We start from the raw sequence: 23,839 nt of genomic DNA on the forward strand, positions 1-23,839 counted from the left end.
AGGTTGTTGTAAGACTTGATAAAATTCAAATCCTGAATGATGTTTTTGTCTTTGATAAGGTGTGATCTATCTCTTAAGTGAGATTTTTCGGTGTAAGATTATATAGTAGATCTATCGGGCTCAGTCAGTCCAAAGACACTCTTATATAGGGGTGGGCATGGTATGGTATATACTAAATTATTATACCGAATCAAAATTTTTGATACCGTAATTTTGATATTATGGTATTTGGTATGGTATATGGTATACATTTTGAATTTTTTTAGTATATAGTATGGTATTCGATATTTACAAATGACATACCGAAATACCGAATACCATACCGAAGCATATAGTTACGTAAGTGACTTTTACGTATATATAGAGACACACACACACATACACAAATATAATACTTAGTATTAGTATAAAAATGTTTAGACATTGAAACTTTCGCTACTCTATCTTGATTGAAATGTCTTTTTTGTGTAATTGACTAAAAGGGCAGCTCGGTTCACTAAAGCTACCGCTATGCGCGGTGTTCGGGGAAGGGCCCACCACAAGGGTGTATCGTACGCAGCCTTACCTTGCATTTCTGCCAGAGGTTGTTTCCAAGGCTTGAATCCGTGACCTCCTGGTCACATGGCGGCAGCAACTTTACCAGTTACACAATTCTTTTTGTGTAATTGACTAACAAAAAGAATTGTTTGTACTTCTTTTTCAATATTTCTACATGTGTAATGTGTATTTATGATACAATTAAGACGTGCTTTTTAAAAGTCGAAGTAATAATACTCTAGTACGAGTATATATTATCGAAGTTGTACAAACTATAATTACCGATTACCATACCACAAAATACCAAAATCAAACGTCAAAATATCGAACCATACCGAATTAATATGGTATGATAATGGTATAATATTTTTAAAATCGATACCGAAATTACCGTACCAAAATTTCAAATACCATACCATGCCATGCCATGTCCACCCCTACTCTTATATATTGTGATATTGTCCATGTTTGGTCAAGCTTGCACGATTTTTCTTAAAATGTCTCATATCACTAAGAAATCCTACACCCAACTTCTAGTTCTTTAGGCCATTAATGTGGGACTTTGGTTCACACACCCAACACGAGCCTCAAAGAGGGTATCAAGTACCGAATGGAAAACCAAAGTGGGATAGTAAAATGAGATTTTTCATGTATATATTTAATTTGCCTCACCCAATTTTTTGTTTTAGTGCATTCCCACAAAGTAGAATCTGAGAAAAGTAAAGTGTACACAATTTACTACTACCTTAGATGAAGTAGAGAGGGTGTTTCCGATAGATCCTGGCTCGGGACAGATAACATAACAATATAACAAATAAAAACATAAAAACACATAACAAAATAGACATTTAAAATACCGCGAATAAAAAACTCTAGGTGCAGCCATGCAGATACAACCAAAGAACTCTTCCTCTAGACACATTCATACTATTTCGTTTTAAGTAGCATTTGATGTTTAGATTAATTTACTATTGTATTTTCCTCCCATCTAATGTGTTTTCGAGTAATTTTTTCCATCAAACTTGAGCAAATTACAAGAAATAACTAAATATTTCATTATTTTCTATTACTTGTCTCCCTTTTTGTATATGGATGACATCTTACTTTTTATTCAATGTCTCTCCTATTTTATTTCATTCTAATTACAGTGTGAATACATGAAGTAACTTCCATTGGACTTCCATCTCAATTATTGTATGTGCATCAATTTTATTTTATTAAGTAGCTTGATGTAATCATTCAATATAATTGGTCAAAGTCAAAAGTAATACATATCCCCTTTTCTTTTTTAAACAATTTCATGAGTACCTAGTCCTATGACAACCATATATGTACATATATCAGTAGCAAACGAGCAACAGCATTCACCTAAAAGTCACATTAACATGGAAAAAAATTCAAGAAATTGTAAACATTTCAAATAAATGCAATCAACTTCAATATCCAATTCAACATTAGTTAAAATTTGGCTGTATGAATCTTATATATCAATTGACAAAATAGTTCAATGGACCCCTGTATTATGTCTGTTTTGTAAGTTGGACACCTCTACTTACGTGTTAGTCATCTGAATTCCTGAACCCACTAAAAAATAATTTTTTAAACAATTTTTTTGATATGGCATCCTATGTGGCTGGGACCACATAGGAACATGTATCCCAGTCACAAAGCGCGCGTCAGCCATCCAAAAAGGCCCCCAACGGTCATAAAGGGCATTATAAAGGCTCTTTCTTCCTCATTTGCTTCCAACACCATTGTTGGAGCAATTTGAGTTTTTTCCTTCCTTCTTTTCCATTTTTTCTCTTTAAGTTCTTGTTCTTTATTTTTTTTCCTGTTATGTTTATAATATTGGAAAGTTAAATTTTTATGTAATTTTTTGCAACACCATGACAGTTCGAATTTGTTATTGTGGACTTTATGCGGAACTTAAGATGTCAAGAACGTCAACCAACCCCTGAAGAATATTTTGGGGCTGTCAAAAATATCAAGTTGGTACTGGTTGTGTATTCTTTCGATGGACTGATGAAAATGAACATTATAAAGGTAGACATCGAAGGCAACAAAGACAACAAAGACTGGGAAGATATGGAAGGAACGGAAGACATCAAAGATCAAGCATTAGTATTGATATCACTGTTATCATTATTGTTGTCATTTGGTTTATATCTGTTGTATTATTTAAGATAACTTGATATATGTAGTTGCTAGGTACAATGAAATGAAATTCAAATTTAATGACAAACACCATTTTGCCAACATAGAAATTTACAATATATAATGTCTTAATAAGAGTTGACATAAAAAAACTTGTCTTAACAATATCTTAAATGAGAAATGAACCAAAAATCTTTAAAAAATTGTCTTAACAACACTTGGGATCAATATATAAAGAGAATTACACTAATGTGTTCCTTGAGTGCTTGTTGTGGACTAATTCTTGTTGGCTTGAGTGCTTGATGTGGCTTGAGTGCTTGTAGATGATTTTGCCTTTGATCTTTTGTAACTCTGTTCTTGTAGCTGTCTTTGAGTTACTGCAGCTCCTCCTTTCCACCTTACTCCATTTGGTTTGAAACCTAAGTCAATATTGGTTGGAACTGAACTAATAAGTGTTGGACTATGCAACACTCTATCAGTATTTTCAGACTGTAAAAGTAAAAAAAAATCAGTTATTGATGCACTAAATAATATTAGTTAAACGTAAATTACATTATATGAAACTTATCCTCTCTACCACGCTGCCATTTGGTTCAAACAACACACTAAAACCTGCATTTTTTGTCTTTTGTTGCCTTGATCTTTTATATGTCAGATTTGCACCACCTCTCAAAGCTGTACTAGTCTTCCTCTTTTGGGCTCTAACACCACTAATAGACTGCTGAGATGTAGATTGTGTAGCAGCATCACCTACTGCTAAAGTGGTAGTGGGCATCACAGCAGCTGCAGGCCTTATATCAGTTGTTGAGGCACTTGCAGGCCTCACACTACCAACTGATGCAGCATTTATAGGTTTTTCTGCAGCTCTTGGTGCACTGTGAGCATTTGCAGGCCTTCTTGCACCTCTTGGTGCACTGTGAGCATTTGAAGGCCTTCATGCAGTCCTTCTGTTGCTTGATTTAGCATTTGCAGGCATCTCTTCAGCTGTTGAAGCATTTGCATCTCTCTCAGCAGCAGCAACAGCTACAGTACTAGTGCTGGCTTGCACACTTAGTTGACTGTCACAGCTACTACTGAAATTTTTTTTCTACAAAAAAATATGAGAAGGTCAAAAACACATTCAAAAAGAGTAAAATTCATCAATAAGAAAAGATTTAGCTTACCAAAGTTGGACATCCTTTCTTTTTGTGTCCAATACACTTGCACACAGAACATGTCATTTTTCTTTCCTTTCTTGTAACTTTCCAAACTTCTTCTTAACAGGTTCATCCTTCGCTTTTTTTCTATTTTTACCTGGCTTTCCTAGAATGAGAGTAATCTCAGGTGGATCAATTGGTGGTCTTGTGCTTCTTGGCCACATGTTAATATTTGTCATTGGTTGAATATACTTATCATATGCCTTCAAGTATGTTTTCCTTTGATACCAGTGATCAACAAATGACTCTACATTCCATCCGTTGTAATGGATTGCAGCAATTGCATGTGCACAAGGAATTTCCTTTAGTTATCATGACCTACAACTACAATGTTTCCTCTTCACATTAACAACATGCGTATAAGGTGGATCATCAATCTCAAAGCCCATATCACCATTAAACCTCACCTTACACTTGGCTGCATATTTACCATTCTCTGCAAGAACTTTCATAGCCATTGATAATACATCACTGATCAATTTTTCAGAAAAATCTCTCATTTGATTCATTCTTTCCATGACTTTGCATCATATTTCCTCCAACATAGTGATAATTGTCTTGAACCTAGCAGCTAAAATCCAACTATTGAAAGTATCACACATGTTGTTCTTAACCACATCACACCTACTATGTTCCTTAAAAAAGACCCTGCACCATGCCTCTTTGTTGGACTTGAGCAAATATTTCATAATTCCAACTCCCAACTCACTCATTTCATTAAGCTTTTTTGCAAATACACTTCAAATGGGGCCCTTGCAACGTGCCAGAATTTTTTTCTCCTTTCCTCACCATTCTAAACCTCCTTCAAGTTGGCCCATATATGTCTAGCACACTATCTATGCTCAACATTTAGCAGTAGATTAGTAAGTGTCAAATGAAAACCCTATCCAAACATGTAAAACAATAGTTAAACATTAATAACATCACTGCAGCAAACTAAAAAATAAATAACTGAAAAATATGAACATATGAACAGTCATACCTTCTGCATATCAGACATTACTGTCAAGCCTTCACCCCCATTTTCTTCAAGTTCCAAATCATGGATGATGCACCTAAGAAATCAAGACCATGTGTCCTTGGTTTCTTTATCAACCACAGCCCATGCTACCTGATACATTTGATTATTTTCATCTTTGAAAATGCAAGACAACAAGATACTTTTACATACACCCTTGAGAAAGGCATCATCTAAACCAATTATTCTTCTGCGGTCCTATTTCCATCCACTTTTTAAGGCCCCAAGACAAATATAAATGCCCATAAACACCTCTTTTCCTAGAATTGCATTCTTGGATGTCCTAATAAATATAGTGGTACCAAGATTGGTGGTCCTCAACTATTCAGCATAGTCATACAACCTAGAAAACTCTTTTATAAAATCACCAAAATGTTTATTTATTATTCTGATTTTTTTCCTTTCTACAGGTTGTTTACTAACATACAACCCATAGTCCTTTCTTAAAAGTGCTTAAATCTGATGCAATTTTATTGATGAGTCACTCATAATCCTCTCCTTGTAGTACTTACTAATCCACAAAGGGTTACACATCTTATTTCTTGTCCTTTTAGAACACTTGTGTACAGAAAAGTAAGTTTTCACAGTAAAATTTTCTGTGTTATCAACACTTCTAAGAATAATCCAAAGACAACCCTTATGCTTACACTTAGCCATTACCTTTCCTTCTCATTAGGTTTCAACTTAAGGTTCACACATTTTTTAATAGAGTAACTCTGCAGTGCCTCTCTAAACTCAACAACATTGAAAAAAATTACATACAATTGAAAACATACCTTCTTTGCAGTTTTATCAAAGTAAATCTTGCTAGATAAAGTTCTAGGTAGTAGATCTACCACTTCATCATCATCAACAAGATCTCCTTCCTCTCCATCACTAATGTCACTACCAGGATCTGAACTATCAAAATAAGGGTCATCCCCACCCAGTTTACCTTCATATCTAACCCCTTTGTTCTTATAAATATCCTCAAAACCAATATCTATACCTACTGGTCCAGCTGGTATCTCATCTAGATTCACTTTCTCACCATTTTCTTTTGCTTGTTTTTCAATGTTAGACTTTCTAACTTGAAGTAACTTTTCATCAAAATCACTGAACTCTTCAATATTTTCATCAACATCATAAAGTGAATCACCATCAAAATCAGTGATATCAAAATCTAAATCAGAATCAGATCTTTGGAGATGGTATGTGGAGAAATCATTAAATTGACTTTCACCTAAGTCTTCACAAGAAACCTTACCTTTTCCTTTGTCTAGATAAAGACACATCAGCCCTATCAGTTTCAAAAGAGGCTGTCACATCACCATTACTAAGTAGTAATAATAGTAGAGTGGCAGCCACATCATCATTAGCAACTATAGGTTCACTAATTTAGTGAACCACATATACATCAACCAAATCTCCATTTTTTAAAATACTGATAAGGCTTAAAACATCAACATCATTTTCTAACTTGTAATAATAGCCCTTTTTGTTTACTCTACACCAAAAGATTTTAATTTTTTCCACATCAAAATCTCCTGCTAAGTTATGAAACAACATAACATGAAGTTCATCAACATCTACTCTAATTTTATCAGGAATACGAACTCCATTTGCATACCTTAAATCAGGGTCTGACAAAAAGACACCCCCATAGGTGAATTAAAGTGTTACAATTATGTCCATTTATTTAGAAAACCTATACAATGAGAAGATAACATATACATTAGTCAATTATCCACAAAGTCCTAATTCTTAATGAAAAAACAAAGAAATAAAAAAATCAATTCTGATTTTACGCAAAAAAAAACCCTAAAATGTAACCGAAATAACAAAACATACCATTGAAGGCGCAAAACTACTATACACACGTTTAATAGGAGCATTAAACAACAAAAAAATCAAAAGCCCCAAAATTTTCGAACCCAATTCTGAATTTACCAAAAAACCCTCAAATATAATCGAAATAACAAAAAATGTCATTGAAGGAATAAAACTGCAATATATAGCCATAATAGTAGCATTAGAAAACAAACAAATCAAAAGCCCCAAAATTTTTGGACCCAATTTTTTATTTTACGAAAAAATCCTAAATTCTAATCAAAATCCCGATATATGCCATTGAAGGCATGTCACCACTACAAATACTACCTACAACAACACTACATAAGAAACAGAGCAAAACCACCTAAAAACTTGAAGGAAAAAGTTCATAATCGCGAAAACCCTAAAATCACTAGAACGGACTCCATTAAATCGACTAGAAGCTTCAAAATAAACTATCAAATATTACAACTACACCGAAACATTAAATACTTATACGAATTGCAAGAACCTTCAACAACAATCAGCCTAAATTAACTTAAAATGGGGGTAATTTTGAGTTTCGAATGAGAGAGACGAAGGGCGAAGAAGAAGGGTCCAAATGACCTAAACTTTTGGTCAAATTTTAGTATTTATACTCTAGACACGTCATTAAATACGTGGAAATTATTTTACAAATATTTAATGATGTGGCCGCCATTGTGCAACACGCACAACTGAGTAGACCGACAAAGAGTTTAAAAAATTGCTTTTTAGTGGGTTCAGGGGTTCAAATGACAAACATGTAAGTAGAAGTGTCCAACTTACAAAACGGACATAGTGCAAAGATCCGCTAAACCATTTAACCTTATCAATTTGGACCACTTTAGAACCAATTGTAGTGACATTGTCTTCTTGGCTTTTGAGTATTCACAAAGTTTCTGTGTGTTAGTATCATAATCCAAATTCATGATATGTATTATTCGGTGTGACTCAACATACTTGTTTATTCTTGGGCTTCACACTATCAAGTCCAATAGCTTATATACAATGTGAACTTGTGATATGTCTTATGAAATCTTCACTTTCATTTTCCATTCTAATATTTAATTCATCTTATAATCAGTCCTCCGCGATCTGCTCTCTGTTCTGGATGTCACATAAGATACACTTTAGACAAATATCACATCGACAAAACACAAGAACATTGGTTATATAAGAAAATAAGTCTTAGGTCTTAGTGATTCATTTTAAAGTCGTGTAGGCTGAGATTCAAAATGACTATGTTTACCCATTTCCTCGGAGTCTTGTTGGGAATTATCAAAGAGTGTGCTAGCATGAGTAATAAAAATAGATGTTCAACAATGCTTATCAAATTTGAAAACTCAATGCATAATTTACTCATTTCTACCTCAGTGGCGGAGCCAGGATTTTCACCAAGGGGGTTCACAAGTGAACATACGAACTAATGGAAGGATGTTCGACATCGACTATATATATATAAAAAATAAATTTAACCATGTATATATAATATAATTTCGTCGAAAGGGGTTCGGATGCACCCCCTATCATACATGCAGCTCCGCCCTTGTTTTATCTATAAGGGTGGTATGATAAAATTACTCTTATCATTGACTATTTTAACATATATGTCAAAATCAATAGTGGACAACTATTGCTTATGGACGGAGGGCATTGTCCTATAGTAGTAGTGTTATGAACCAATTGCCCCACATTAAAAAAATAGAGAAATGCTAAGGGGATTATAAGCCAAATGGGTTCTCCCACCTATTAGACTAGTCTTTTCGGTTGGGCTCTCCCGTTTGATTTATAACATTGGTGCTTTCATTGAGAGTCCCACGCGTTGGACCGTGACTCGGAGTGGTGGCCTGCGCGCTAGGAGTGGTGGCCTGGATCCAAGAGGGGTGCCAGCCGTGACCAACGAGGATCGATCAACGTGTGGGGAGTCGCACGTTGGGCCGTGACTCGTAGTGGTGGCTTGTGTGCTAGTAGTGATGGCCTGGACCTAAGAGGGGTGTCAGCCGTGATCAACTGGGCATAGCCGTGACCAACGAGGATCGATCCACGCGTGGAGCCACGACTCGGAGTGGTGGCCTGTGCGCCAGGAATGGTTGGCTGGACCTAAGAGGGGTGTCAGCCGTGACCAACTGAGCTCAGTCGTGACCAACGAGGTCATTGGTTCTCAAGCGGAGGCGATTATTATGAACCAATTGTCCCACATTGAAAAAATAAAGAAATGCTGAGGAAACCCAAATGGGTTCTCCCACCTATTAGACTATCTTTTGGGTTGGGCTCTCCTGTTTGATTTATAACAAGTAATCTCATAGATATTTTCAAAAAAGGGACACACCGGTGTACTAAGCTCCCACTATCACAAGAGTCGATAGTCTTATTCTGTATTTCTACGAGAATCTATTTTCTCGACTTAAATTTATAATTAATTACGTGACAATAACTTTATGAGTTATTCCAAAAATAGCTACTGTAATAGATATTCCCCTATCTCATCCTACAAAAATAAATATCTAGACCATATATCATTGCACAAAGTACTAATCAATAGCCAAAAATTACTACTACAACATATGGCCTCAACTGCTCAACTTATTCCTACTCCACAATCTCCATCATCGCACAAAACTCTTTGCACTCCCTTAAAAGGCCTATCATCATGCTCAACAATGTGGCAACTCAAGCAATTACATGCCCAAATCATCAAACTTGGTCTATCAAACGACAACGACGCAATGGGTCGAGTCATAAAATTGTGCGCGCTATCTCATTCATGTGATTTAAATTACGCACTCAAAGTGTTCGATAAAATGCCTGAACCAGATACATTTATATATAACACTGTTATTCGTGGTTTCTTGAAATGTCATATGTTAATAGATTGCTTTGTGTTTTATTCGCGCATGTTAGAATTGGTTGTTCCTAATAACTTCACGTTTCCCCCCCTTATTAGAATTTGTTGTATCGAAAATGCTGTGGAAGAAGGGAAGCAGATACATGGTCATGTGTTAAAATTTGGGTTCGGGGACGATAGGTTTACGCTGAATAATTTGATTTATATGTATGTGAATTTACGTTGTTTGGATGAAGCTAGAAAGGTGTTTGATAAAATGCGGGATAGAGATGAAGTCTCTTTGACCACATTGATTAGTGGATATGCTCAATGGGGGTATGTTGAGGAAGCTTTTCGAGTTTTTGATTCGATTGAGGAGAAGAGTTGTGTTTGTTGGAATGCTATGATATCCGGTTATGTGCAGAACAACAAGTTTGACGAGGCGTTTGCTTTGTTTGAAAGGATGAGGGTTGAGAATGTTGTCGTGGATAAGTTTCTTGCCGCGAGTATGTTGTCTGCTTGTACGCGGCTTGGAGCGTTGAAGCAAGGGGAATGGATAGTTGAGTATGTTATGAAGAGGGGAATTGATTTGGACGCGAAGTTGGCTGCTACGATTATTGATATGTATTGTAAATGTGGTTGCTTGGATAAGGGTGTTCGGTTCTTTAAAGGGTTGTCAAGAAAAGGAATATCGTCATGGAATTGTATGATTGGAGGGTTAGCGATGCACGGTAAAGGTGAGGCTGCTATTGAGCTTTTGAAGGAAATGGAGAGGGAAAGAGTAGCTCCAGACTACATTACGTTCGTGAATCTACTTAGTGCTTGTGCTCATTCGGGGTTGGTTGAAGAAGGAAAACACTATTTTTGTTACATGAAAGAAGCGTATGGGATTGAACCGGGCATGGAGCATTACGGGTGCTTGGTTGATTTGCTCGGAAGAGCTGGATTACTGGTGGAAGCAAGAAGGGTCATTAGCGAAATGCCTATGAGTCCCGATGTAGGTGTATTGGGCGCTCTTCTGGGTGCGTGTAGGATTCACAAGAACATAGAGCTCGGTGAAATGATAGGAAAGCAGGTGATCGAGTTAGAACCTCAGAACAGCGGTCGATATGTGTTGTTAGCTAATTTATATGCCTATGCCGGTAGATGGGAAGATGTTGCCAGTATACGAAAGTTGATGAATGATAGGGGAGTGAAAAAGGCCCCGGGCTTCTCCATTGTTGAACTAGAAGGCGCGGTTAACGAGTTCATTGCAGGAGGAAGAACTCATCCTCAAGCCAAAGAGATATATGCAAAGGTTACCGAAATGCTGGACCGTATAAAATCTGCAGGCTACATTCCAGATTCTGATGGAATGCAACAGGATATCGATGAGGAGGAAACAGAGAATCCTTTGTATTATCATAGTGAGAAACTGGCTATTGCTTTCGGGTTATTGAAGAGTAAACCTGGGGAAATTCTTCGTATCACCAAGAATTTACGCGTTTGTAAAGACTGTCATCGAGCAAGCAAGTTGATCTCAAAGGTTTATGACCGCGAAATCATCGTGAGAGATAGGAACAGGTTTCACCATTTTAAAGGTGGAGAATGCTCTTGTAAAGACTACTGGTAAAGTTTTGGTGTGAACTAATGCAATGATCAGAAAAAAGTAGACTCAAACCTCTTTATAATGACGTCATTTAGTTGCTATAGCGGAGTGCTGTTATAGAGAACGTATAGTATAACATAACACGAACGATCAGTTCCACAGAACACTATGATTGTTATAGAAAAGTCAGACGGTATGTACTTGTTCTATTCTATTCATATACAGATAGAACACGTATGTTATTATACAGTGCTGAATCAAAATGCAATAAACCATTCTACATTCATTCATAGCAAGCCACTGTGAAAACGCGATGTTAAATTGAACACAGAACACCAACAAATATTTGGATTGACTCTACCAGATTCACTCTTGGAACATTTCTTACAAGTTAGAGAAAAGGTTTGACAATGTTCAATTCTAAACATTCCTTACATCATATAATCCCATAAGTCTATCTATATTCAATATTTACGTAACATCCTATGGGGTTTTCTTGTCTTCTAACTACCACGAGTTAGAAGTGGTGGCAATTGAATTACTTCTTAAGCCGAGACTCCACGTGATGAACCTTCTTGGTTACCCAGAAAACGGACAACCACGATGGTGATGTTGTCTGCACTGCCTCTTTGATATGCTTCTTGCATCAGCCTCTTTGCTGCTTCCTCGGGATCCTGGATCGGCTTAACCATGGAGACAGCTTCCTGCAAATGTATTCGTAATGATCAAAATGATAATCAACTATAAACTACTCGATATTTGAAGTAAAACCATCGAGATGCATTGGATATATAGCTCAGAATGAGTGATGATTTCTTGGTTCTTAAAAGAAAAAAGGAAGAAGTATTTACGTCATTCGTTACAACATCCCAGAGTCCATCACTTGCAAGGATAAGAAATTCAAGAGAGCCATCAACCTTCTCCTCCTGTATTTTGAACAGAAAATTGTCCACAAATACATCAAAAATATTAAGGTATATAAGAAGCGAAAAATATAAAGAGCAGTACACATTCAATCAAAGGGTCTTCCACAAGAGACATGCTATCGGCTGCTATCGATAAGTTAGACATGTCTTAAAATTATTATGAGATGGACAAATGCAATCAAGTAGGATGGGAATGTGATACAATGAGGACCAACAATTGAACAATTCCAGAAACGCACCAAAATATACATCTAGAGAATAGGTTGAAAAATACAAAAAACTTAAACAGAACATTTGATATACATTGCAAAACGTGACCATTCCTCTTTGTCCTTGTTCATCTATTTAATCAAGTACTTCAAGTTACCTGTATTTCAGGATCAGCAACAACGTACTGCTTTAAGAGTCTGTCGCCAAAAGCACGAGAAACAGCAAGTACACCTCCCACTCTCCAGGTACCTGAAACACAATACGTTATGTTTGGAATTGCACTACACTTAAAGAAAATTCAACTGACTAAAAAGGACCATCAAAAGTGATGGCTTACCTGCCCACATCACAAAACCTCCGGCATCTTCAATGCGTTGTCGCTCATCTGTTTGGTCGGGCTTGTGGTCTCGAGAAACAGCAATAGCTGAGAATGAAATTAGCATCCCCAATCAGGTGACCGAGAAAAACTACCGGGTCGTAACTGATTAGTAATCAAAGATTATACCGTACTGTAACAAACAATAAAAAGGGGGCAGCCTGGTATACTAAGTTCATGGTATACACAGGGTCCAGTGAAGGACCGAAACACATCGGGTCTTATGTTCGCAACCTTATTTTGCATTTCTTGAAGATGTTATTTTTGTAGCTTGAACCCATGATCTCCTTGTCACGCAGCAGAAACTTTTACCATTGCATTCATTTGCCAAGATAGCATAGAAGGACTATACGTATTACCACATCGCATTAGCAAGTAACAACAGCAAAGAAAGAGAAGAAACGAATTATCACCAATTTCCAATTTCTTTAAGTTTAATCTGTGGCAGCGGTTTCTTGATAAACTACCTGACTTATTCAAAACAATGGTGAACCAAGACATGAAGTGCAATGCAAAAGAACGCCTTCTTTTTGGATTAAGAAATATGCATTATTTGAAAGTGGTAACATGACATCTTCCATATTCCCACAATATTTCAGGACGTACCATCAATATGCAAATGCAATTTTTATTTTACCCCGTTCTCTCTAAAACAAAAAATAAAGTATCCTCATCTTGTTCTCCTGACTTCAAAGAGCAGTGGAACCTTACTTTTACAGTGCAGCATGATGAAAACAGGTCACCGTGTTAGGACCGAGTAATTAGAAAAGTAAAACTAAAATAAGAATAACAATCACTGTGAGAGCATTTGGTCAATAAAGCTGTGGGCACAAATTCATATGAAGCGTTTCAGCACTCGTTAGTTTGATTGTCTCACTTCTAACATAGAAGTCCTGGGGTGTACCATAGTTGGAGCCTTAGAGGTCAGCTTACCTTTAGACGCATTTAGTACGACAACCACCAAGAATAAGCATGCCAAATAAGAAGTAATCAAATCGCCTAAGCCTTACCTGTGCCACCCCTGCAGATAACGGCTCTAGAATCGCCAACATTTGCAACCAGTAGACGATCGCCAACAAGTATGGCAGTGGAAGCAGTCGATCCAGCATCTTTGTGCTGATTGTTTTCTGATTTCAGAAACTCAGAGTCTGTATGGCTGTATGCATCAGCTGCAGAAACAAATATATTAATGACAAAGATATAGATAAGTTGTTTGTTAAAAGGAATATAGCAACTAAACTTCACAGTACATCAAGATACCTATGGCTGATTTGGTGTCAGAGATAAATTTCGGATGCCTTATCAGGTTGCTGAAAAGGTTGTGCTTCACATATTCTGCAGCCCTAGCACCTCCATGACCTGAAATAAGACCAAAATGCAGGTAAACATCATACCCAATTGGAAAACATTTGACCAACTTGGCATGAAATATGAACTGTCAATTATTTTCTTTAAGCAGCAAGAAAAAAGAACAAATAACAATGATATACAAAATGGTAAATAAAGTGATAGGTATCCTAGTGCAATCCCTTTTACATTACAGCTCATATGCCAATTGAGCTCCCTCAGCTTCCTGCTGCATATGAAGCATGCCCGGCCAATGAGTGGTAACAATGAATAATGAAAATAATACCCATTTTTGCACTCTAGATACCGTGCCATCACTAGGAATTGACAAAAGCGCACACAAATTCTAGCGCACTGATCTTAGTAGGTTTGTGTGAGAAGCCATAAACGTTTTTACAATGCTGATTTGACCATCGTTGCTTTGATATTGCTTCAGCCTGGCTCTAGTATTACAGGTAAGAGACAACTATAGAAGAAAGCAAAGAATCTTTGGAGATGGATGATGGATTCAAAATTCGTATTTTTCAACCAATAAGCCATTAACCCAGCAGCCGCCACAATCATAGACAACCAATTAAGCTTCACTAATTTACCGGACTACCCACAAAATTAAGAAAGCATGAAAAGCCAGAAGAATAAACCAAAAAACTGCAAAAAGATACACCAAAAGCCTCCTTCAACCCCCGTCGTCCTCAACCACCGGGTTGTGCCGCCACCTAATGGTGACATTAACCCTCCTTAGATATTCTTTAGGGTAATTAGGGATTATTAACTTGATGAATTTATTAAGGTGCAGATGGTGATTGTTAAATGGACAAGATGGTGTTAACGGAGAGAAGCAGTGTATGCGTGAAGGAGATGAAGTTTGTTGAAAAGGTGTTTTGTTGGAGTCTAGCCTTTATTTTCGGTAAAAAAAATTATTTTGGGTAAGAAATCCATGTGGCATTGGTCTATCGGAGGCTAGCTTTTTTCCTTTAATCAAAATCTTTTCCTAAAAATTTAATTTTGGGTTTAAAAATCATGTTGTGTTGCTTAATTGGCTGTTTCACCATGTCAGCGCGTGCAAGCACACGCATCTTACTTAGTAGGATGTTGGGAAAAACGTGTCTAAATGGCACAGTTTGAATAGAGATTCAGTGTTCAAATGGAAACAAGTTTAATTCAAGTGGCTAGATGGAATTTCCAGACTAGTTTACGGGGGCTGTCTATGTATTTGGCCAGAAAAGATAATGCTTGGAGAAGACAAGGGCAGCAATCCTCAAGCCTAGCCCTTAAAACCCAATATATATAGAAAAAATATAAGGATCTATGAAGTATCAAACAGCAGTAACTCAACTGCAAATATAAGACATTTTCATAGTCATCAGTTTGGATGTTTTACTACTTGCCAAATCTGAAATGACACAGAAATGCGTAAACATAAAAAACAAATGAAGATCTGTCGTTTCTCATTTATTCCAGTTCATGCACTTTATTCCGGTCAGATAAAAGTTATAGGGAAAGAAGAGTTACCATCAAAAACTCCAAAGAGACCAACAACCTCTCCATCAACGCCATCAATTCTTGTCTCGTAGAAATCCTCCATGGAGGACCTTTTCCCCGGGGAGCTAGCATATCCATAGCTAAACTTCCCGTTCTGACTGCAAAGCATAACACTTGTTAGACTGTAGCTTTGTAACATTGGTCGTATTATATAGATCTCCATTAAAGCTCAAACAATCACGATGACAGCAATTTGAATTCAATGATATAATGGAATTTGGAAAAGATCAGTCATAATATAATTGTTAAAATATCCGGAATTAAAAAAACTGCATATAACCTGAATCACCTAGCTATAGATCTCAATTTCTTTCTTTCCCAACTGAAGATGGTTTTATCAACTTTCTACTCAAGATTCAAAACTAGTATTTGTCGAATCCAGTCAAATAATATTGTGACCAGAACTTGAATAAAATGGATCCGACGGTAATGTAATATGATCTACACCCCACTTTTTAAAGTAGAACCTTCGTATGGATACTGACATGGATTATACGGTAGCCAATTTAAAAGCTGAATTTGGAATACCTATTCAGGCATGATACACTAGGAAATTATGTAAAATGGAAACTACTTTATTAGACTACACGTGTTTGAACACTTGTTTCAATAGCAAATATGAATCGGAACCATTTCAATAACAAATATATAGAATATTTATGACGAACATTCATTAACTAATTCAAGTAAGAGCTGACATCACGATACAGAATGCACATTTCATTCGCAAAGACAAACTCATAACCACATTCCAGCAGAAGAACGAACAACACCAATCCACCAAGTCCAATCATGTCCTTTTTTCTCTAAGGTTTACCCAACTATCTCGGTCTCTCTCTTTATCCGACTCCCTTTTCTCTTAGTTTCCTAACCGACTGAGCAAATCCAAATGTCAGATCTAGTCAGACTTCAGCGCAGAAAAAACTTTAGCTCAACGACAAATTACTCAAATAAATGGTAACGACAACTAAAACAAGACGTGCACGTGCATCCATCACCCAAGAGGAAAATGAATCAAACAAATATCACATAAGTGAGGAAAAGACAATCCATAAATAGCTAACGGAAACCAGCCGACAGAATTTCAACTTCCATAAAGAATTAAACACGAGTAGAGACTTGATTGGGTGTTATTTATATCAGGGATGGAGCTAGAGTTTACAGGTTCGACAAAATCGACAGTCTTGGCCAAAACTTTTTATTTGTATTAAGAACTCTACTTAATATCTAAAAATAATTCATACAGAACCCAATAACACCATCCTTTTTCTAGAATCCAAAACTCATAAACTCAAAATCCTAAATCCGCCTCTGATTTATATGTCCATTTTACATCATGTACGCCTGATTTTCCCATCAAATTTATATCACTGTCATAGCTAGAGTTCTAAGTTTTGGGTTCGGAAGAACCGGTAGCTTTGGCAAAAATTTTGTAATTTTCTTTTCAATTAACCATGTTGTTCAGGCCAGTTTACACGCACCTCGACTAATTCGCACACATACCAGCTACCACCTCCAACCGGCAACAGGTACCAGGTAAATTTGCCAACCAAGGCTAACACAGATACGAATAAATCACTCAGAATTTATTTTTAATATCTATAAATAATTCATTCAGAACCCAATAACATGCATTTTCTAAAATCCAAAACACAAAATTCTGAATCCGCCTCCAATTTTCCAATCTAATTAATAAAAATAAAATAAATCTATAAAGCAACGAGGGAAAATAAACAAATGTAATTTTTTTAATAACTGTGGTGTCCAAACCAGCTTGCACGCATCTCAACTAATTCTAGAAGATACCTCCCACTTCCCACCGGCAACAAATATCAGCTAACTCTATCTACCAAAGCGAGGATATATGGGAACAAATCACTAAGAAATCACCAATAACATGCATTTTCTAGAATCCAAAATTCATAAACTCAAAATTCTAGATCTGCTTACAATTAACATAAAAAATTATTATTTCCATCAAAAATAAATAAATAAATCTGTAAAGCAAAGAGGGAAAATAAATAAATGTTGTATTTGTTTTTTATCACTTTGGTGTCCGAGTCAACTTGCACCTAACCAATAACATGCATTTTCTGGAATCTAAAACTCATAAACTCAAAATTCTGGATCCGCTCGTATTTAATAAAAAATTTATTAATTCCATAAAAAATAAATGAATAAATATATAAAACAAAAAAAGGGAAGATTAATCAAAATCACCTTAATCCACCACCACTAACAGGGGCATCATCAGCATGAATTTGATTAGAAGAAGATGACAATACCGAATTCAAATAACCCATTATAGCAATTCCTTTGTATTAATTTTCACCAAAATTCATTTCAAATCACCAAAATCATCAATTAATAACCTGCAAAAAAATTAAAAATTAATTAAACACAGATCTAATGTTAAATTGATAATTAATCATGAAAATTAAACATAATTAACATGTGTTTAATTACCTAGTGAAAGAGAAATAAAAGAGGAAAATAAACCATTAGAGAGGAAAAAAAGAAAAAAAGAAAAAAAAAGGAAATGAATTTTAGAGAGAAAAAAGAAAGAGGAAAATGTCAAAGAAAGAAAAGGGTGAGGTGGGGGTTGTTAATTTTTTATTTTTATTTTTCGATGATTAGTTAGGTAAATGATTGTAATTAAGGGTATAAGAAAAAATTATGTCAAAGCTAAGATTTGGGGTGGTTATATTTTGTCTCAAATATTCAAGAAAAAAAAAAGGAATATGATTTTAAATTGTTTTTTGGGGGATAATAGGTTAATTTTAATTATTTGAGATAAAGTTTTGATCCATTTATTTGGAAATGTGTTCACAAATTTAGTATAATTATAAATTGTTTCACTATTTATTCCCCATTTGGATCGACTTATTTTAAGTGTTTTTAAGTCAAAATTAACTTTTAAACATTTTTAAAGTGTTTGGGTAAATTTAAAAAGCATTTATAAGCATTTAATTTTAAGCTAAAATGCTAAAAATAAGTTAAAAGTCATAAGTGAGAAATCTTAACTTATGACGTTTCGCTTAAAATGTTTAAAATAAGTCAAAAGCTATAAGTTAGAATTTCTGACTTATGACTTATAAGTCAAAGGCCAAAAATCAATCCAAAGAAGCACTAGTTGACTATGTGCTGTGTAAGTAATTTCTTATCATCTGTTTTTGTTTTGATGGATAGAGTTATATGATACATATTGTTGATGGGAGATGATAGATATCTCATGAAATTAGTTGAGATACATAAAAGTTGACCGCACATCACAAAAAGAAACGTTGGTTATCTGTTATGTTAAAATTTGTACTAAAACTGAATTTGATGGTGATATAGCTTTAAAAATATCAGAAAGATCATATAATTTTTGAGTTGAGGTCCATTAGAAACACTGCTCAATTTACAAAGATAAGATCTCCATACATTTTACCTTCTTCAAATTTAAGCCATGAGATCACATTAAATATGATATTATTGTTATTTTTGCTATGGTGTCCAAATATAATGCATTTCCTTCTAAAAGAATCAAAAGAACATATTTAATTTTTAATTAATTAAAGGTTCAATTTTTGGAGTTATGTATTAGGAGGATCAAAATCAACAACTTATCATAATAGACACCATCATAAAATATAATGTAGTGAATGGGTTGCCTCCCTCTTAATCAAAGGTCTCGGGTTTGAGTCTTGAGTCTAAAAAAATTCTTGGTAGGGAACGCTATTCCTGAACTCTATCCGATAAGAATTTAAATTAATTAAACTTCAATGTAAATACTGAACACCGAATGAAAAAAAAAATATATATATATCATAATAGAGGGATCAAAGGTGCTATTATTATTTTTATTTTGGGTGGGGGTTTGGGTTGTTGGAGTGATGTCAAAGATTGGGGACCAAGCTAACAAAGCAATGACCTAAAAATGAGGTAGTGTGAAGATAGAGAATTGGTCAACAAGACAACAACAAAATTACTAAAATTACTTGTCCAAATGAAACTATAATTAAGGTTGCCAAACACTTGGCATGTTGGCAATCCATAGAGCATTGAGGTGTATACAACTCTAAAATATATATTACAAATCAATATTTTATGGTCTATCACTAATTCAATGATTGATCCACATTGATTAGTTTGTGTTTTATATTTTTCATGGCAATTATCTTTTAAATTAGTTTGGTTTTTGGTTGAGGATTGGATATGGTGAGTGTCACATGCAAGAATGATTGTGTTAGATAATATTAAATGATCTTATTTGATATATTGATTAAAATATTTAAAATAAAATATTTTTTTCTACGTCAACATCTAAATATATCGATATGTGTAAGCACTATATCATAATCAGTAAAGTGTTTATCAGCTACTATAAGCTTCCCTTCTATTTCATAACTTAATAATTGATGACTTTATATAGTCATTAGTCGATTCTGACTTATTTGAGATTGAAAAATAATTATTGTGAGTATAAACAAATAAAGGAATGCAAGTGGACATTATTTTAAAATCAATGATGATGTGTGCCATTTTTAAACTTTAGTATTTGGTTGTCTACTCTATATTGTTTTTTCCTTTTAATTATTCTTCTTTAATTAATACTATAATTAGAACTTTAGCTGAGTCATCAAATAACACATCATTTTTTAACTTTTAGTAATTTAGAAGAATTATAAATTTATAACCTATACGTCACTTAAAACTATGGACACCTCTTTTTCTCAATTTCTAAAATTATACTACAAACTTTTCTATTGAGTTTGGCTTAAACAAAGTATGGACTCACCAATTTGGGCTTTAAATCGATCAATCGCAAATCGAGGTCATTTTTGAACCTTTGAAAGATAATATACTGATATTCGATCAATAATTATTATGTATATGTTAACTTGATCGCGTGAAATAGAAAATTAATTATTTTAGGTACCTCCAGAGTTATGAATGTATGAACTCAACATATTTTTAGAAAATTGTACTATCATCTAGTCATATGACAACGTACCTTGAACTGTACGTAAGAAATATGAAGTAGTATATTTTTATTATTTATCTGAGATGATCAACATATCAAACTATACAACCTGACATTCGTATTAAGATAAATTTATACTTATCGCATCACATCTTATATAATTTTTATCAATTAAAAGAAGAATCAACTTACTTTGTTAGCTTTTAATCACTTAGTGCAATTTCACTCGTCAAATGTATACCTAAATAGTCACTCAACCGATATATAATATATGTATAATTCAAGTATAATATGTATATACTCATATATTACATGTATATACTGATTAAAAAAAAGTAGACAGTGATCTAGTCTGATTGACTATTTGTGTAAAAATACAATTCATTTCAATGAATGAAGTAACGCATGCACACATAAAAAAAAAATATAATTAGAAATTTAAATTAATTAACAATGGAACAAGAAGCTCTAACTTCTCCAATATCTTCAATCTTAACTCCAAGCACAAAAAGCTTCACAAAAGACTGACTCCAACTTCGAAAAAATATGATTACGTAATAAGTTGATGTTTATTAAGAATACTAGAAGAGCATGACCCGTGTCAGCACGGGCCCAACATTAAGATATTTATTTATCTTTTCAATCGTGATATATTTAAATAAATTTTTTTAATAAAAGGATTGCATATGTTTTCTAGGATTCATCCGGAATCTAGCATGAGTTCAACATATGTTATTTTAATACGTATTTAGATAATTTAAGTTGTTAACTATTTTAATTTATAATATTTTTTATGTGATTTTCAAATTAATATACGTTAATTTTCTTGTCCAAATTATTGTGACATTGATAGTCAATTATATTTTAAAAATAATGTAAGTTTTTAATTATTGTGATTTATAATACTTTTCTTCTATTCCAATTTCAGTGACACTAATAGAATTTCAAGAGTCGACCAAATATTTTATATCTTTTAAATTTTTTAATTTGTTAATTATTGTGATTTCTAGTATTTTTCATGTGATTTTTTTGAAATATATAACATATTAAATTATTTTTAGATATTTTAAGTTGTTAACAATTGTAATTTATAATACTTTTTATGCAATTTTTGAATAATATATGCTACTCTCCTTGTCCAGAATTTTGTGTCGACGACAGCCAATTATATTTTAAAAATAATTTAAATTTTTTATCATTGTGATTTATAATATTTTTTCTATCTCAACTTATGTGGCACAATGCTTAAATGACCATAATAATTAATTAGGGGTGATATAGTAAAATCACGACTGAAGCAGCTGAAATAGAAATCAATCAATTTTTAATTTGTTTTGTTAATTATTGTTATTTACAGTACTTTTTATTTCATTTTCAAATAATATATGTTGTTTTATATCTTCTTCTGTCCCGTCCCAATTTTTGTGACACTAATATAATTTTGATAGTCAATTAAATACTTTATGTTTACATATCATTTTGTTATTCTTATTTTTCTAATACATAAATGACTTATAATAAGGAGTGATATAGTAAAATCATCATTCGAAAGACGAAAATTTAATTTAAAACATTAAGAGTTAATTTCGTATTTTATGTCTATTTTATTTTTCATTAAATGTTATTTATTTTCTTAATACCTAGACGACTCATAATAATTACTTAAGAGCGATTAATTATGTTATTACTATAAAAAATAATATAATTTTATATATCCAAAAGTAATCATCGATAATTCACCGGAATAGTATATTAATTAAATACGGGATACTATATTTGCATCTGCAAAATATGATATTATTAAACATTATTGGATAGTGCATTATATTTATCTTTCACAATAATAAAATTTTACTATATATTTTTCTTTATTTCTTTTTAACTTGATACATATTGACCCAACACAAATTCTAAGGAAATATTCATTAGAAATTTATTTATTAAATTAAATTTATTAATTTTGTAATTTAAAAATTTAAAGTTAATTTTAAATATTAGTATTTCTATATAAGGAAAAAGTAATTTTAAAATTTAAATTTTCTAAAATAAATAAATAAAAAGATTATTTTTTATGTAAAATTCAATTAAAATAATAAAATTTATTTACTTTAAATATTTAGTTTCAATTAATTAAGATAATTTTTTATTTTGTCATAATTTATGCTGCGCCGATAAAATTTTGAGAGTTGAATAGAACTTTTATCTATTTTTAAAAAAACATTTTAACTTGTTAATTATTGTGATTTATAATAATTTTTACATAATTATCAAATAATATATTTACTCCTTGTGTCCCAATTTATGTGGCTTCAATACAATTTTGAGAGTCAACTAAAATTTTTATATATCTTTTAAATATTTTAAGTTGTTAATTATTATGATTTGCAGTACTTTTTCTTTTATCTCAATTTATGTGGTATTGCTAAAATAATGAGAGTCAATAAAATTTTTATATGTCTTTTAAATATTTTAATTTATTAATTATTGTGATTTGTGGTAACAAATTAATTTTGAACATGATAGCCAATTAAATAAATAATTTTTTTTACTTCCAATATGTATTATAGTTAATTAATATAAATTAATAGAATATATTAAATATTTAAATCATTATGATGAAACAATGGAATTATTATATATTGGGGCATGGTATGTAATTAAGTGGGAGTAGAGGTTTTTTTGGTAAGAGTCAATAAAATTTCTATATGTCTTTTAAATATTTTAAGTTATTAATTATTGTGATTTGTGGCAACAAATTAATTTTGAATATGATAGATAATTAAATAAATAAATAAATTTTACTTTCAATATGTAGTTATGGTTAATTAATATAAATTAATAAAATACATTAAATATTTAAATCATTATGATAAAATAATAAAATTATTATATATTAGGGCATGGTATCTAATTATGTGGAAATAATTAGGTTTTTTGGTAATTGAAAGAGGTGCTCGAAACCACCTCTTCTATATAATAGAAAATACAAAGTAGTATCAGTTTGAGACAAACAAATTTAACACTAAACTCAAAAATACTTACAACCCCAAATATTACAATAAGCCTTATAACACACCACCCATGTACCATATAAACTCGAGACAGTATAATTTTACACAAATTTACATAAGATTTTGCGTAAGCCACTCTATATCACACATTAATTAACAACTGAGCAAGAAGCTCTAACCTTTTTATCATCTCCCGTCTTAATTCCAAGCATAGAAAGTTAGACTGACTCTAACTCTGAAAAAATATGAATATGTAATAGGTCGATGTTTATTAAAGATAATACAAAGCACGTATCTATTTGAGACAA

General features: G+C 33.2%; 2 protein-coding genes across 2 annotated transcripts; one reads left to right on the forward strand and one right to left on the reverse strand.

Annotated features, from left to right (window-relative positions):
• The first annotated feature begins 9,187 nt into the window (after positions 1 to 9,187).
• LOC107850921 (pentatricopeptide repeat-containing protein At5g66520) lies at positions 9,188 to 11,437 on the forward strand. The gene has a single exon (XM_016695758.2). The coding sequence runs from the start codon at positions 9,303 to 9,305 to the stop codon at positions 11,172 to 11,174; it is 1,872 nt and encodes a 623-aa protein (XP_016551244.2). The 5' UTR covers positions 9,188 to 9,302; the 3' UTR covers positions 11,175 to 11,437.
• Positions 11,438 to 11,471: 34 nt separating this feature from the next.
• LOC107850922 (probable protein phosphatase 2C 59) lies at positions 11,472 to 18,333 on the reverse strand. The gene is made up of 9 exons (XM_047401255.1): positions 18,018 to 18,333; positions 17,772 to 17,923; positions 15,522 to 15,649; positions 13,923 to 14,021; positions 13,673 to 13,831; positions 12,624 to 12,710; positions 12,444 to 12,535; positions 12,002 to 12,076; positions 11,472 to 11,854 (listed from the first exon to the last, which is right to left on the reverse strand). The coding sequence occupies exons 2-9, from the start codon at positions 17,852 to 17,854 to the stop codon at positions 11,696 to 11,698; spliced, it is 882 nt and encodes a 293-aa protein (XP_047257211.1). The 5' UTR covers positions 17,855 to 17,923; positions 18,018 to 18,333; the 3' UTR covers positions 11,472 to 11,695.
• Between the last annotated feature and the right edge of the window lie 5,506 nt (positions 18,334 to 23,839).

The sequence above is a fragment of the Capsicum annuum genome, chromosome 12 (assembly GCF_002878395.1).
Source record: "Capsicum annuum cultivar UCD-10X-F1 chromosome 12, UCD10Xv1.1, whole genome shotgun sequence".
NCBI classification, from domain to species: Eukaryota; Viridiplantae; Streptophyta; class Magnoliopsida; order Solanales; family Solanaceae; genus Capsicum; species Capsicum annuum.

What these genes read in the sequence shown, in the direction of transcription:
- LOC107850921 (XM_016695758.2), top strand. Translation starts at nt 9,303, where the DNA reads ATGGCCTCAACTGCTCAACTTATTCCTACTCCACAATCTCCATCATCG.
- LOC107850922 (XM_047401255.1), bottom strand. Translation starts at nt 17,854, where the DNA reads ATGGGTTATTTGAATTCGGTATTGTCATCTTCTTCTAATCAAATTCAT. An exon ending in TATCTGCAGGGGTGGCACAG is followed by an intron (nt 12,711 to 13,672) that starts GTAAGGCTTAGG and finishes TTTCATTCTCAG; the next exon opens with CTATTGCTGTTTCTCGAGAC. An exon ending in TTGCTGATCCTGAAATACAG is followed by an intron (nt 12,077 to 12,443) that starts GTAACTTGAAGT and finishes TTCAAAATACAG; the next exon opens with GAGGAGAAGGTTGATGGCTC.